At 38.5% G+C, this 17,591-nt stretch overlaps 1 protein-coding gene across 13 annotated transcripts in view; it reads left to right on the plus strand.

Moving 5' to 3' along the window:
- The window catches only part of DZANK1 (double zinc ribbon and ankyrin repeat domains 1), an 89,794-nt gene that overhangs the window by 26,061 nt on the left and 46,142 nt on the right, over positions 1–17,591 (plus strand). For 11 of the 13 annotated variants that reach the window (XM_070589508.1, XM_070589504.1, XM_070589510.1 and 8 more), the window contains 3 exons: positions 5,256–5,373; positions 12,559–12,672; positions 14,875–14,967. In XM_070589508.1, the coding sequence (XP_070445609.1) occupies positions 5,256–5,373; positions 12,559–12,672; positions 14,875–14,967 (325 nt within the window). The remainder of the gene's footprint in view (positions 1–5,255; positions 5,374–12,558; positions 12,673–14,874; positions 14,968–17,591) is intronic. The other 2 variants (XM_070589509.1, XM_070589513.1) reach the window with 1 other exon arrangement.

Below are 17,591 nucleotides of genomic sequence, written 5' to 3' on the forward strand. Positions count from 1 at the left end.
TTTGAATTGTTTGTTTTTTGTTGTTAAGTTGTAGGAGCTCTTTATATGTTCTAGATATTAATCCCTTATCAGATATATGATTTGCAAATATTTTCTCCCATTTTTAGATTGTCTTTTCACTCTCTGATAGTATTCTTTGATATATAAAAGTTTTTAATTTTGAACAAATCCACTTTATTTTTTCCTTTGTTGCCTATGCTTTTGATATTATGTCCAAGAAATCATTGCCAAATCCACTGTCAACACAGCTTTCCCCTTATGTATTCTTTTAAGAGATTTATAGATTCGTCCCTTACATTTAGGTTGATCCGTTTTGAGTTAATTTTTGTATATGGTGTAAGATAAGAGTCCAACTTCATTCTTTTACATGTGGATATCCAATTTTCCCAGCATTATTGTTGAAAAGACTGTCCTTTCCCCATTGAATGATCTTGGCACCCTTGTCAAAATTCATTTCGCTATATATGCAAGGGTTTATTTCTGGGCTGTCTATTCTAGTCCGTTGGTCCATATGTCTGTCCTTATGCCAGTTCGGCATGGCTTTTGTTGCTTGGCTTTGTAGCAAGTTTTGAAATCAAGAGTCCTCCAACTTTGTTCTTCTTTTTCAAGACTGTTTTGGCAGCTTGGAGTCCCTTGATATTCCATATGAATTTTAGGATGGATTTTTCTTTCTGTAAAAAGAGTTGTTGGGATTTCTTTAGGGATTTCATTGAATCTGTAGATCACTTTGGGCAGTATTTTCATTTTAACAATATCAGGTCTTCCAATCTATGAACACAGAATGTCTTTCCTTTTATTTATGTCTTCTTTAATTTCTTCCAGCAAAGCTTTGTAGTTTTCATTGCACATGTATTTCACCTCATTGGTTAAATTTATTTCTAAATTATTCCTTGATTAAAAATATTCCTGAGCCAGCCCTGGTGGCCTAGTGGTTGAAGTTCAGCAAGCTCCACTTTGGGGGCCTGGATTCATTTCCCAGTCACAGAACCTCACCACTCATCAGTCAGTGGCCGTGCTGTGGCAGCGGCTCACATAGAAGAACTAGAAGGACTTACAACCAGGATATACAACCATATACTGGGGCTTTGGAGAGAAAAAAAAAAGAAGGAATATTGGCAACAGATGTTAGCTCAGAGCAAATCTTTCCCAGCAAACAACCCCCCCCCCAATATTCCTATTTATTCTTTATGATGCTATTATAAATGGAATTGTTTTCTTAATTTCCTTTAAAGGTTGTTCACAGGAATACAACTGATATTGTTTTGTTTTGTTTTTGCTGAGGAAGATTTACCCTGAGCTAACATCCACTGCCAATCTTCCTCTTTTTTTTGTTTGTGAGACGCCAACACAGCATGACCAGTAACAGACAAGTGGCGTAGGTGTGTGCCCAGGAACCAAACCCAGGCCGCCAGAGTGGAGCATGCCAAACTTAACCACTAGGCCGCTGGGGCTGGCCCAGGAATATAACTGATTTTTGTGTTGAATTTTTATCCTACCATTTTCCTGAAATCATTTATTAGCTCTAACAATTTTATTTGTATGGGGTCTTTAGGGTTTTCTACATAAAAGATAATATCATCTGTGAACAGAAACAATTTTGCTTCTTCCTTTCCAATTTGGATGCCTTTTACCTTTTTTCTTGCCTAATTCCTTTGGCTAGAACTTCCAATGCTGTGTTAAATAGGAGTGATGAAAGTGGGTATCCTTGTCTTGTTCCTGGTCTTAGGAGAAAAGGTTTCAGTCTTCTGCCATTGAGTATGATGTTAGTTGTGGGTTTTTCCTATGTGGTCTTTATCATGTTGAGGATATTCCCTTTTATTCCTACTTTGTTGAGCATTTCTATCATGAAAGAATGTTGAACTTTGTCAATGCTTTTTATGCATCAATTGAGATGATCATGTGGGCTTTTTCCTTTATTCTACTAATCTAATGTATTACACTGATTTTTATATTTTGAACCATACTTGAAGAACAGGAATAAATCCCACTTGGTCATGGTTTATAATCACCTTAATATGCTATGATTATTTTCAAAGAGATTTTAAAAATAAGGAAAAAAAAGATTTTTATGCTTGTTAATGTATTTACTGTTTCCAGTGTTATTCTCTCTTTTTTGTAGATCAAGGTTCCTATCTGGTATTTTCCTTGTGCCTGAAGAACTTCCCTTAACATGTTTTTTTTTTTTTTTAAAGATTTTGTTTTTCCTTTTTTTCCCCAAAGCTCCCTGGTACATAGTTGTATATTTTTAGTTGTGAGTCCTTCTAGTTGTGGCATGTGGGATGCCGCCTCAGCATGGCTTGATGAGTGGTGCCATGTCCACGCCCAGGATCTGAACTGGCAAAACCTTGGGCTGACAAAGTGGAGTGTGCAAACTTAACCACTCGGCCGTGGGGCTGGCCCCCCTTAACATTTCTCGCAGTGCAAGTCTGCTAGTGATGAATTCTTTCAGCTTTTGTATGTCCGAAAAAGTTTTTACTTTCTCTTCATTTTGCTGAGTATAGAATTCTAGGTTGATGGGGTTTTTTTCTTTCATTAAAGATATTGCTCCACTATGTTCTGGCTTGCGTTGTTTCTGACAAGTGTGTGTTGTTATTCTTATCTTTGGTCTTTTGTACATAACGGTCTTTTTTCTCCTGTGGCTACTTTTATGACTTTCTCTTTATTATTGGTTTTTGGCAGTTTAGTTATGATCTGCCCTGGTGTACTTTTATTCATGTTTCTTGTGCTTGGAGATCCTTCAGCTTGCTTGGATCGGTGGGTTCATAGTTTTCATCAAAAATTTTGGTTCATTTTTAAAAAATATTTTTCTGCTCTCTTTTTCTCCTCTTCCTCAGGGGCTCTAATTATATGTATATGAGTTTGCATGACATCCTCCCAGAGCTTACTAATAGTCTCTTCTTTTTTTTTTTTTGGTCTGTTTTCTCTGTATCATTCTGAATAACTTCTATTATCCTGTTTCAAATTCACTAATCTTTTATTCTGCCATATCTAATCTGTTGTTAATCCCATGCAGTGTGTTTTTTCATTTCAGCCATTGTTTTTACTCTGTACAACTTTGATTTGGATCTTTTTTGCATCCTCTGTGTCTCTCCTTAGCATGCTTATGTTTTTCTCATTCTTAGATATATGGCATATAGTTATAATAACTATTTTAATGTCCTTGTCTACTAATTCTATCACACAGCACATTTCTGGGTCTGTTTTTATTGATTTATTTTTCTTCTGATTTTGACTTGTAATTTTCTGTTTCTTTGCCTGCCTGGTAATTTTTTTATTGGATGCTACGCATTGTGAATTTTATCCTGTTGGGTCTTGGGTACTTTTGTATTCCTGTAATGATTCTTACACTTCGTTCTAGAACAAAGTTACTTGGAAGTTACTTGGAAACAGTTTGATTCTTTTAGTCTTACTTTTCAGACTTTTTAGATGGCACAAGAGCAGCATTCAGTCTAGTATTAATTTTTCCTTACTACCAAAAAAACTGCTCTGCCGAGTACTTACCCAAATGCTCCTTTGCATATAGAGTTTCTACACTTTGGCTTGTGAGAACATGAACTTCCCAGACCTATGTGTGGTTTCCTCCATTCCCCTTTGGTATTTTTTTCTGGCCTTGAATAGTTTTTTCACACATGTGTACATCCAGTTAAAGACTTGAAGGTGACCCTCTGCATGTTTCTGAAGCTCTCTGAAACTCTTCTTTGGTATTCTTTCCTGAAAACTCTGACTGCCTTGTCCTCAATTCAGAATTTCTGCTCTCTGTACCTTGAAACCTCTCTCCTGGCAATAAGCTGGAGCTTATGCCACCTGGTTCCTGTTGGTTATTTCCTCTTTCCTATGGTTCACTGTCCTGCCCTGCCTGTTGTCTAATGTCTGAAAACTATTGTTTTATGTATTTTCTTCGTGTGTTTTTGTTGTTGTTGTTTTTGTTATTGTTTCGAGTGAGAGAGTAAATATGGTCCCTTTCACTTATCTTACCTGGAAGTGAAAATCCCTCAAGCTTCCCCAAAAATCCTTGCTTCAAGCCTCTTTACCTGCTGTTTTCCATAAGTTGAATACCTCTACCCCTTCTCCCTCTGGCAAACTCTTATTCATCCTTTAATATTCAGCTTACACGTCATGTCTTTTCTTAAGTTTACCTATCCTTTCCTTTCCTCTGATGTTCATAGGACATTTTGAAAACCTCTGCCTTAATATTTATCATGGTGTATTGCAACATGTTTTCCTCCCATTGATCTGAGCTCTTCCAGGGTTGGTACCAAGTCTCTTTTCATCCTCTAATGTCCTCAGAGCTGACACTTATTAGATTCTCAGGGGTTTGTTGAATGAGTGAAAAGATAAGAGCAATGAGATATTCAGGTTACTCCATGGGCTGTTGAGCAACACTTCATTATCTTTGGAGATAGAAAAGAGAAGACTGGTTTTGCCCTGGTGGACCAAGGTGCAAGACATACTGAAACCTTGGTAATATGGTACAGTGAGGAATGACTAAATGGAGTAAAGAATGTGGGAAATGGACTCAACTACAAAGGCTGGTGATTGTTGAGACACCTTGGTAGAAACTGTTTCAGGCAACTAAGCAATCCAGGGTACAGTATCCAAACATCATAGATGCTGTGGAGCAGTTCACATAGGTAGGTCTCATGATCAAGGGCCCAACCTGCCTGGAAATGCGTGACAGCAGCAATGTTACTCACAGGGAAGCCCAATTCCGAGAATCCATTCACTTTGGCTGATATCCAGAACCCAGGTATGTGGGTGAGAGCTAAATGATGGGATCCAGCTGCTCAAGAAATGGGGCCAGATGTTGACCTTCCAGAGTGCCAAGGAAGAAGACCCATCACTCAGACTGGGCTCAGTGCTCAGGTAGGAAGCCAGAAGAGCGCACTGTAGACATTACTGCAATTCCCAGGGCTCAGCCTCACGCTTCCCAAATCTAGTGTGATAGGACAAGCCAGAGCCCCACCAAGAAGCAGGATCCAGGCTGCTGAGAAATGTCTGCCACAGTCAGGAAGTGAGATGGACCTGGCCTACAGGTGAAGGGCACCAGTGGTTCCAATTCTGAGGCCATTTTGTAATAAAATGACTAGAGAAGCATCTCCTATGTTGAACTTTTTCCATAGCGTTTGAGAGTGGTCTGCTTTTTGTTTTGTTTTTTATTTTATTTTTAAAAATGTTTGAACACGTTTAGATTTTCACCTGACTTCTTAATGTGAACCCATCAGAACATGGCCAATCAGGAACCTCTTTTGTTGTAGGTGTGCCCACTGCCTTGCCCCCCGCCCATCTGATCCCTTTGCTCGCTTCTGTCAAGAATGTGGCTCTCCTGTTCCAGCCATATTTGGCTGTCGTCTCCCACCCCCAGAAGGAGCTCAGGTGAGCAGTGGAATCTTTAAAAGCTTCTTTTGTTGGTTTATCTGAACTTTATTTGCAGCAGTAGCACAGTATATGGCATATATGAACCACAAGCCTAAATACTTATTGAAAAACTTACTGACAAACTAATCTCTTACTATCCAGACTCCTACTTAGGAATGGAAAAACTTGTTTGCAATGCAGTTTCTTTTATGTGGGCTTGCAGAAGCACAGGCTCAGAAAAAGACTGAAATCTTATTATTTCAATGATGCCTGCATGGATAAATACATATTTCCTACTCATATGGTATTTCTGTTCATAACCTGAGTACAATAAGGAAATATATTCTAGAAATATGGAGGGAAGTACTAAGTACAAGTCTATATATCCATGAGATACATCATCCTGTCCAAAGCTGCTGTTTGTTTACACTATAGATTGATCGGAATATCTAAATTGAAAAGCTTTGGCTGATTAAGTGTAGATAATAATTGATTTTATCCTACCACTAAATTTTGTAGTTAGTTAGAAAATATGCTTGACTTTGTAAAAACCAAAACCTTCATCAAAATGTGTTAACCTTTTGTACACTTGATACTTTGTTACATTTTTTTGGACTGGGGGGATAAAATAAAATAAAAGGATCTGTGATGTTGAATGAAAAATGATCATTTAAGAAAGATAGTCACTAAGAAAAAGTCAGTAATTCAGTGAGTTCAAAGTCAAGACTTTAGAATTGAGTTATACCTTCAAGCAAGAGGTCAGATACTAAATGGATATCTTTTAAAATTTTTCCTCCAATTTATGGCTCAAGATTGTTGTAGAAGTTAATTTAATTTACTTCTATGACATATTTTGAACTCCTTGAGGAAGATAATACAGCAAATAAAATATGAACAGGTCCCATTGGTTTGAATTTTCCCTGCTTATATTCACTGGTGCCATGTCTAAGTTATTTTTTCAGAAAACAGATTTTCAGAACTTTCTTTGTTTTTTCAGGGAGAAAAGGTTATCAGAGATTATAAACATTTAAAATAACGAACTTTGGAACATCTCTACTGCCTCAAAAATTATGTTTATTGATATGCTATAGTATATAAACAGCTTTACAATTTAAACTATTTATTAGTTATTGTATCTGCTCTCATCTGGGTTTCTGGGATTCTAAGGGATGGATCCTACTTGTAGACCCAAGACACTCGGAGTCTCATTAGAGAGATGCAGAGGTCTTGCCTCTGCTCCAGATCCATCCTTCATTGCCCTGCCTTGTGGTACTAGAGCTGGACTCAAACATTTCTCCTTTGCCAGCTGGCTTCATGTTAATTTTTGTCAGTAGAGGGACACTATAGGAGAATGGACTTGGCTTCTCTTTCTGATTCTGGTATGCTTTCCTGTCTTTTTGCTCTGATGGTGGTCAGCTAACCTGCAGGAACCTACTTGTGCAGGACCCCAGTGAATTTCAGTGGCATTCCATGAACAGCTTCTCAGTGAGTTCCACTGACACCCCAGCCAGATTCCAGATGGTCTCTCAGGCATCCCAGTGGGCAGTTTCCCCTCAAGTTTCACTAGCATCCCTGCATGTGGCTTCCCAGCACGTTCTGCCAGCTCCCCAGAAGGAGATTTCCTAATCAGTTTCATTGGACCCTAGTGGACAGCTTTTTGCTTGCCTGCTCTTGTTTGTGTCACCCCAGTGAACCTCTCTGCCAACCAGTAGGTGAAAGCCACACCCAATTCAATGAAGTCTGATTTCTGCCTTGGGGGCATAAGTGCCTCTTCTAAATTTGATACTTTTTGGGTTCTTTGCCTCAGCCTTAGAGGTAGTGGCTCCTCCCTCTATTGGATATTCTCGTAGTCTTTAGAGTTTGCTTTACCCATTAGATTTAATCCTCTGTTACAAGTTAATTACTTATATTAAACTTTCTCTGTTCAAATTACTGTGTGGTTTCTGTCTCCTGACTGGACTCTGACTGATACAGAATTGGTACCAGGAGTGGCCTCAGGAAATAGACCTGCAAAGATGAGATTCTGGAAGTGGTTTGATCCTTGCCTTTGCTCGAGAGCAGTGCTGAGCCCCTTGCCAATGGGAAACAGGATGCTGGTAATCCATAGCATGAAGTGGCATCACAATTAATCGAGCTATCCCATGTGGCTGATAGTGATGAAGTGCCAACCGAAGCAATGGTCTTGAGTGGCCAGGTGGCTGCTGCACTTGACTTTTATGGCAGTGATGATGCCTACAAGGACTGTGGAGTGGATGGATTCTCCTGAGCACATGTGAGCATTCACAGAAAGAAAATGACTAGCTCAGGACCTTTAAGTCATAGTTTGAGAACCAGAGAGCTCCCATGACAGCCCTAAAAGAATCTATGTCTTGTAGCTCCAGGGTTATACTGCTGAAATCAAACAAAATTTAATTGTATATGTTGATGAGTTACAACATCAGCTTGATTCACTTTATCACTATGTTTCTTATGTGAAACAGGGCATTGATTGCGAAAGAATGGGGTCCTGAAACTTGGAATGAAGATGTCAGGTTGGACCCAGATGAAGTTGACTATCTTGAACCCCTAAGTCGCACTGAGCCTCCTTGCCAGCAGATGTAGCTTGCCCTCCTGTCTGAGGATACTAGCCTTCCTTTGCTTGAAATCTCTGTGATAACCTCACTTGGGGCAGTGCCCTTGAAAGGGGAGGCTTATTCTCAAGACCCACCACAAACACCCTGTAGCATTACTGTGGTGGAATCCTAGCATTCTGTAGAGGGACAGGTGTACACTGTGATCCAGGAGAAAATAGCTTAGGTACGAAAAGAACACAATTTTACTAATATATATTGGCAGAATCTTGGGGAACAGCTGTGGGAGTGGATTTTAAGTGAAAGCAGAATGTAACACTAACTCGGGCCAAATTCATTGATATGCGTGCACCTTCTATAGATTCTGGATTTAATGTATTAGCTAATACAGCTGGAGGTGGTTCTAACAGCTTTTTGGGTTGGCTGACTAAAACTTGGACTCAATAGTGGCCAATGTTTAGTGAGATTGAGTTACCAGAGCTTCTCTGGCACCATGTGGAGGAAGAGGAATGTTGGAGTAGGTTTATCATGTGTGTTCTGTACCCCTGCCTCCTCCTCCCAGCTCTCACCTTTTCAGAAGGCTGAGAAGACACTTCCTTCACTGAGGCATTGAGGAATATGTCAGTGACAAGAGCACCTGCATCCTTGAAAAGTTCTGTGGCTGCTTTCCTTTGCAGGCTAGACATGATCAAGGGGTTGCTGCCATTGAGATGGGCTCCCTGATTTCAGTGGAGCTGATAGGATTCCAGAGTAGTAGAGGTCGAGTGGCAGCACTTAACTGCCAAAGACAAGGTGGGCACATCTACTGTAAAGGGCAGCAGCAACATATCAGTAATCAGAATCTGATCATGGTGTTCCTAGTAATGAAGTGGATGGGCAGCCTACTAGTGTATTACTTAGTATATTTAATTGAAAAAAATGCTGGGTCTTTTAGCTAAATACCTGACTTGAGTCACCATAATGGAGCATCCAAGACTGTTACTCAGTTTCCAGACCTAAGTCAATTCATAAACCCAGAGCTCCTTGGTTGAAGGGGAGACTGGGTCTCCCTGAGGATGAATCCTGCATCTTTGTAAGTACCTATCATAAATCTCCCTCGAAGCCTTTTCCAAAGGGACCTGTTGCCTTCACTATAATGACTGTGCATTGGGGAAAAGGAAATTCCCAAACCTTTGGGGGATTACTAGATACTGGCCCTGGATTGACACTAATTCTTCGAGATCCAAAACAGCACTGTGGTCCACCAGTAAAAGTTGGGGCTTAGAGGGCTCAGGTGATAGACTGAGTCTAACCTCAAGTCTGACTCATAGTTTTTGCTTCATGTATTCTGGGGATTTGTTGTTGTGTTCATATACATTTATAATTGCTATATCTTCCTGATTTATTGACCCTTTTATCATCATAAAATGTCTCTCTTTGTCTCTAGTAATATTTCTTGTCTTTTTTCTGATATTTATGTAGCCACTCCAGCTCTCTTATGGTTACTATTTGCATAATATAGCTCTTCCTTGACTTATGATGGGGTTCTGTCCTGATAAACTCATTGTAAGGTGAAAATATTATACGTTGAAAATTCAGTTTAGTACACCTAACATACTGAACATCATAGCTTAGTCTAGCTGATCTTGAATGTGCTCAGAACACTTACATTAGCCTGCAGTTGGGCAAAATCATCTAACAAAGCTTATTTTATAATAAAGTGTTGAATATCTTAGGTGATTTATTGAATACTCTGCTAAAAGTGGAAAACAGAATGGTTGTATGGGTATAAAATGGTTGTTAAGTGTATCAGTTGTTTATCCTTGTGATTACATGGCTGACTGGAGCTGCGGCTCACTGCCACTGCCCAGCATCGCTAGAGAGCATCATACTGCATACTGCTAGCCTGGGAAAAGATCAAAATTCAAAATTTGAAGTATGGTTTCTGTGCGTATTGCTTTCGCACCATCATAAAATTGAAAAATTGTAAGTTAGACCATCATAAGTTGGGGACCATCTGTATATCTTTTTCTATATTTTTACTTTCAACTTATGTCCTTGAATCTAGGGTGTGTCTCCAGTTGACATCATACAGTTGGGTCTTCTTTTTTGTCCAGTCTGATAGTATCTGCCTTTTGAATGTAGTGTTTAGTCTGTTAACATTTAATGTCATTATTGGTATAGTTGGATTTATATATGCTATTTTGCTGTTTACTTTCCATTTATCTTATGTTATCTTTGTTCCTCTTTTGCTGCTTTCTTGTTTATCAAATAAATAATTTTTACTGTGCCGTTTTAACTCCTGTGTTAACTTTTTTCTTTGCTATTTTTTAAAGTTATTTTCTGATGGTGCGCTAGGGATTACAATATGTACCTTAATTTATCACAGTTTATTTCAGAATAATTTAACTTAAATCCAATAAAATACAGAAATTTTCCTCCAATATATCCCCTTTTCCTTCCTATTTCTTTATCTTTTGTATATTGTCATACATGTTATAAACTAAAAATGCCATTTAAAGATGAGAAAAAAGTGTTTATGGAGTCATTCGTATTAACCCACATATTTATTATATCTGTTCTCTGATTTTTTTCATTTCTTTCCTGTGAACTCGGGTTATTATCTCGTGTCATGTATTTTCAGCCTGAAGGGCTTCCTTTAATAAAGGCATGTCTGCTGGCAATTTCTCTCTGTCTTTGTTTATCTGAGACTGTTTATTTTACCTTTACTTTTTGAAGGATAGTTTTACTGGGTATAGAATTCTTGTTGGACGGTTGTTTTTAGTTTCAGGCTTTTGAATGTGTCATTCTACTGCCTTCTGGCCACCATGGTTTTTGATGTAGGTTATAAGTAGTTTTTTTCTCTTGCTACTTTCAAGATTTTCTTTACCTTTGACATTTAACAGTTTGACTATAATTTGCCTAAGTGTGGATCTCTTTGTGCTTATCTTTTTTGGGATTGATTGAATTTATTGGATCTGTAGATTAATATTTTTCTCAAATGTGGGAAGTTTTTGGCCATTATTTATTCAAATTCTTTTTCTGCCCCTTCTCTCTCTGTTCCCTTTCTAGGACTCCCATTACTCCCATGCTTCTTGTTGCTCCACAGGTCTTTGATGGTCTGTTTATCTTCTTCAATCTTTTTTCTCTCTGTTCTTCAGTTTGGAAAATTTCTGTTGAACTATTTCAAGTTCACTGATTCTTCCTTCTGTCATCTCCAATCTGCTGCTGAGTCCCTCTAGCAATTTTTTTTACATTTCAGTTATTTTACTTTTCAACTTGAGGTTTTGATTTGGTTCTTATTTTGTAATTTCTATATCTTTATTGAGATTCCCTATTTTTCAGATCATTGTTATCATACTTAAAAAAATTTTTAAACATAGTTTCCTATAGTTCTTTGAACACTTTTATAATAGCAGTTTTGAAATCTTTGTCTGCTAAATCCAACATCTGGACATAGTCAGAGACAATTTCTATTGACTGTGTTTTTCCTTTAGTATGGATTACTCTTTCTTGTTTTTTCATGTCCCATAATTTTTCCTTTAAATCTGGACATTTTACATAATATAACAACTCTGGATTCTGATTTTTCTATTAGAGTTGTTGTTGTTTTTTAATTTACTTGGATTAAATCTTTCATGTCTGTCTCCCTTGCAGTGTGTGGCCACTGATGTCAGGGTTTCTTTTCCTTGTTTTTATTTTTAAGCATAGCCTCACCCTTGGGTCTGCATACCTTAGTGATCAACTGCAGATTGGCCAGAAGTTGTGCTCAAACACCTTGATCCAGCAAGGCTTCCACTCTCTACTGATAGATCTATGTGTGGGCTGGGCAGAACATTTAAACTTCAGGCTGTTTTAAAGTCTGTCCCAGCTTTGACTTTATCCTGAGCTTTCTTTCATTTCCATGCGCAGTCTTCATCAGCCAATGGTGTGTGTGTGGCTTGGGCCCACTCTGGTTTATCCTGCACAAGCATATAGCCTCCAGTCAACTAAGGTTATATGGAGAGCTTATCAAGCCCCCTAGAGTTGACTTACCTCCTAGGAGTCCCAGTTAAATCCCTGGTTTGTTTGCTGTCCATTGATTGCCCCAGACAGGACCATGATCTCAAGTTAGTGGAGCCACTGCCCTCCCTGTTTCCTTGCCACTGAGATCATCACCTTTGCTGTGCTTCAAATCAAGTGAACCCTGCTCATCAGCAGCCACAAAGCTGCTTTGCCTTGCCCTGGTGGAGTTACCATACTGGTAGAGCTAGAGAAGGATGGGTGCAGCCCCATGTAAGAACCACACAGACTTGTAGTGTTCCTATCTGAAGTTCAGTACTTTTCAGTAACTTTATAGTTTCTTGTCTACCTTTGGTGACTTTCAGAGTCTGAAATGATTGTTTTTGACAGTTTTATCCAACTACGTAATTGCTTTTTGGAGAGATTTGCCAACTACCTCTCTCCATCATGCTGTAAGATATTTTTTCTTTTCTTTTACACACCCCTCTTTTCTACAATAAACATATTTTTACTCTTAATAGGAACAAATAAGAATAAAAGTAATTATTTTAAAAAGTTATTTTTAAAAGCCAATTAAACTTTACATTCTAAGACCTACTTATACCTTCAGTTTTTGCATTCCAAGACAAACCTGACCTCTTCCTTTGTGCAGATGGGCTTATGTGTAGAATGCGGAAGCATGGTGCCCATGAACACTCCCATCTGTGTGGTGTGTGAGGCCCCTCTTACTCTACAGCTGCAGCCACAGGCCAGCCTCCGCTTGAAGGTAATGAAATGTGATTCTGTAAAAACATGAATAAAACATGTAGAAAGTAATGTTTGAACAATTAAGTGTTTTCCTTCAGCTGGTGGAATTTGCTAACAACTGATAAACTCTAATATCTTTGAACAAAATCCACTCTAACTTTTGTGAAGGTATGCTACCCAAGGGTTTTAACTTGCCCGTAGGATCATAAAGTTAAGAGGGATACATAGAAATGTGTTCCCTGGACATGGATTTGGAGGACAAATTGCGCTACACTAACTTAGACAGTTTTTTATTCATATATTTAAACTTGAACATTGCAATTAATATTGACTTTTAATCTTGTCCTTAAAGTGGCTTCAAGCTTTCATTTGCTTTATTTGGTTATGAGTCACTATTACATAGAAAAGAATTGTTATAAGTAGTCACATGGCTGAAAAAGTTAAGTATCATTGCATACATTCAAAAAAATTTGCTAGACAAATTATATCATATCATGAAACATTTTTTGGTGGAATCATTGAACATACAGCTGTATCTTTTCTCCATGTTTCAATTTAAAGTCCCATTTACTGCCTCTTAAATCTCAAGTAAAGATCATTAGCGGATAAAATAGATTTAATAAGGAGAATTTGGGGCATTAAAAAAGCAAAAATTTTTATCAATTAGGGGAATGTGTGCATTTAATGTACAATGAGAACTGTAGCACTCCTAAAATGACTTTGTGGATTCTATAGGGGCAGAATGTATCGAAGTTTAACGAGAGAAAAGATAAGTTCACTTTTCCTTCCATCCCCAAGCTCCCCTTCATTGTGAAAGGTTCTAAAGTGTCCCAGGTATGTAAGCCCTCAGAAATGAGATTTTGAAGATTTGGCCTGGCCAAAGTCAAGTAGATGAAAGTTTACTAATCTTTTGTTGGATAACTATTTTCAATCTTAAGAAACTTTAAAAGTGACTGCAGGAAGCCACCACATAGCCTTGGAACCTTGTCTCCAGACTTTTCCACACATGTGTACATCATGTTGAAGACTTGAGGGTGATCCTCTGCAAGTTTCTGAAGCTCTGTGCAGGGGCAAGAAATTTGTTTCACTTCTCAGTGGGTTTCACCAGATCTTTTCTGAGGGAACATCTTCAGGAGGTTGAAGCCCTAAATCTCAGAAAAGCTCCGACGATTGTAGAAGGCAGGAACCAGGGAGTGTCACCCACTGAGAGCAAGCCTGTGATTCTCTGCCATTTTGAGTAGCAGTCAGCCAGCCTATGCACTTTAGGAATTCTCTGGGTTGGGACCTGTGGTTTCCTGAGTTGGCTCAAGTTCCTAGGAAGACCGTGGAGTCTTCTATTAGAGTGGAGTTAACCAGCCTTAGAAAGGCCGGGAACTTCATAGCCTACCTAGTGGCATTGGAACTAAAACCCCTGGAGTTGAGCTTTCTTTTTCCTGATCATCCTCTTTACCTGTTCTGGCTCCAGAACACACTTTCTCAGTTTCAGGACACCTGAGGAACACAGGTACTGGAGTAGAAAGGAACATTTGAGTGTCGCTGGTCATTGACAATTGAAGGAGATAGTATCCTGATAGTGCAGAAGTGTCCAGTACTAAACAGATGGTAGCAAACCTCTGATAGCTAAATTTTGGTTAGACTGTTTTCACCATCATTTCTTTTTCTCTTGCATTTTGTGTGTGTGTGTGTGTGTTGCAACTTATCCCAGGGTCCTGACTTGGCAAGTTGCGCTTACTGTTTATTTTCTAAGACAGTCTTTCCGCTTTTCCATTTCTAAGTGAGAAACTACAGAGCAATCTTAAATTCATATTTAATATAAAGCCCCATGGGGCAAACCCCAGTCCAAGAACTAGTTACTTGTAAACACCAAGGTTTTGCTTAAAGGTCCACCACCTTTCTGTTTACTGTTCAAGTCAGGAGATGGAGAGCCTTCTGACTAATTACGTTTTCCACACTGAAAAAAATAATAACTCACACATAATGAGTGCAAAATACCCAGTGAAGACTGTTTTTCAGTTTGTTAATTTGGGGTTTTGTTTCTTTTAAAATTATGTTTATTTGTCTGACTCTGTTTATGTTGTCGTAATTCCTAAACCAATCCAGTATCAGGGGCTGGTTGTTGAAATAGGGTTCACTGCTGGCTGAATAACTGAGAAGACTGCCTGGTGATTTCTCTGCAGTGTTCGCTCAGAGGAACATGTAAGTCTTCTTCTCTGTTTTCAAGGAGAAAGTGATTTGCCACACCTGTGGCACAGGGAATCCCGCTCACCTGAAATACTGTGTCACCTGTGAGGGGGCCTTGCCTTCATCACAAGAGGTAGGTTGAATACATGTGCCAGCCCTATATTTAGTGGCTGCTAAATGTTCAATGTTAATGATAATGAATAATGATAATGAATAAATATACTCATCAGAGTGGGAGCGGGGAGAGAGACAAAAAAACTTCTCGAGGTAAACTGAAAGCAACATTCCTAAATATGGAGAGGTCTTTATATGTTCACCAATACAAAACTGTTTTCAAAGTCCTAACTTCCAGGAGATTCAATAAAATTGGCAATTTCTTACGATTTCATTTAGTAACTTTGCATGGAAGGTTGGCAGCAGCCAGCTGGGAAGTGGACCCATTCATATTTCATTCGCAGTCAGGTATGTCATTATTGACTGTGCTATGCTGTTTTTTGAAATTGAGAACATGGTGGACACCCATTTCTTGGGTTTCCTGCCAGCCTATTTTGAGTATTTAAAATGAAGGAATAGGGGCAGGCCCCGTGGCTGAGTGGTTAAGTTCATGTGCTCCACTTCAGCAGCCCAGGGATTTGCCAGTTTGGATCCTGGGCGCAGACCTGGCACCGCTCATCAGGCCATGCTGGGGCGGCATCCCACATAGCACAGCGAGAGGCACTCACAACCAGAATATACAACTATGTACTGGGGGGCTTTGGGGAGAAGAAGCCAAAAAAAAAAAAAAAGGATTGGCGACAGATGTTATTGCACGTGCCAATCTTTAATAAATAAATTAATAAAATGAAGGAATTAGAGGCATGTGCAACTTAAATACAGTGAGTGGGTTCAGTTTAGATGATCTATTGTATGTTTATAAAATGTTTCTAATGATGAGAGACTTTAGAAATTATTTCCAGGTGACTCTTGCTCTGGCCTAACAAAAGAAATTGGCATTTACTAGCCAACTTAGAAGAACAAAAATTTATTTATAAATATATAAATTTTATATATAATTTTGTATATCTATATCTATATCTGATTGTTTAGAGTATTTGTTCTCATCTCAGAGAGATTCCTTGGGAAATGGGACAAATGTGATGGTTCGTGTCGTCAATGTGGTTAGGATCAAATGGATGGGAGTGAGCTGGTTCCTGGGGTTACTGAAACAAAGTGCCACAAACTGAGCAGCTTAAAACAACAGAAATTTATCGTCTCACAGTTCTGGAGGCCAGAAGTCCAAAATCAAGGTGTTGGCAGGGCCTGTTCCCTGTGAAGGATCTGTTCCATGCCTCTTTCCTACCTGCTGGTGGCCTCGAGCTTCCCCTGGCTTATAGATGTGTCACTTCAGTCACATGGCTGCCTTCTCCCTGTGTGTCTGTCTCTGTGTCCAGATTTCCCTTTTATATAAGGACACCAGTCATATTGGATTAGGGCCTACCCTTATAATAATTACCTCGTTTTAATTTGATTACCTCTGTAAAGATTCTGTTTCCAAATACGGTCACATTCTGAGGTATACTGGGTGTTAGGACTCCAACACATCTTTTTGGAGAACACAATTCACCCCATAACAAGGGAGTTGGACAAGATACCTTTTAAGGTTGTATCTAATTACTGACAATCTAAGACTAGTTGATTTGAAGGAACTCTTTTTGTTCCAAGCTTTATTGAGGTATAATTTATATGCAATAAAACTCACTTATTTTAATTTTACAGTTTAATGAATGTTGGTAAATATATAGTCATTTTAACCACCACCACAATGAAGACGGAGAACAGTTCCATTACCCTGAAATTTTCTCTTGCCCCTTCACGGTTGAACTCCTCCCATGATCGTTAGCCCCAGAAAATACTGATCTCTTTGACACTGTGGTTTTCGCTTTTTACAGAAGGGTCTAGTTTTTGTGTGTTTGATTTCCTGCACTTAGAATAGTGTTTTTGAGGTTCATTCAAGTTGTTGCATGTATCCATATTTTTTTCCATTTTGATCATTGAGTAGCATTCTACAGTATGGATATACCACAACTGATTGATCCATCCACCAGTTAACGGGCACTTGAGTCATTTCCACTTTGAGGATATTATGAATAATGCTGCTGTGAACATTCACTTACGAGTCTTTATGTGGATGCAGTTTTTATTTCTCTTGGGTAAATACCTAGGAGTAGGATTACTGGGTCCTATCTAAGCTCATATTTAATTTTATAAAGATATTGCCGTACTGTTTTCCAAAATGGCTGTACTGTTTTGCATTCCTATCAGCAATATGTGAAGGTTCCTGTTTCTCTGCATCATCACCAATACTTGGTATCAGGCATTTTATTAATGATATTCCCTTTTTGCCATTTTAATGTCTGTAGGATCTGTGGTGATATCCCTCGTTCGTTCCTGATGTCTGTAATTTGTGTTCTCTCTCTCTCCCTCTTTCCAGCTAGAGACTTAAAAATGTTACTGATTTTTTTCAAAGACTAGCTTCTGGTTCATTAATTTTCTCTAGTTTGTATTTCCTTTTTAAAAATTTTGATCTTTATTATTTCCTTCTCTTTGCTTTGGGTTCAACTTGATATGCTTTTTCTAATTTCTTAAGCTGAGAACTCATATCATTGATTTTAAATTTTTCTTCTTTCTAACATAAATTTATCTCTAAGAACTTCTTTAGCAACATCCCACAAATTTATATAGGTTGTATTTTCATTATAATTCAGTTCAAAACATTTT

Source organism: Equus przewalskii, chromosome 21, assembly GCF_037783145.1.
Source record: "Equus przewalskii isolate Varuska chromosome 21, EquPr2, whole genome shotgun sequence".
Taxonomy (NCBI): domain Eukaryota; kingdom Metazoa; phylum Chordata; class Mammalia; order Perissodactyla; family Equidae; genus Equus; species Equus przewalskii.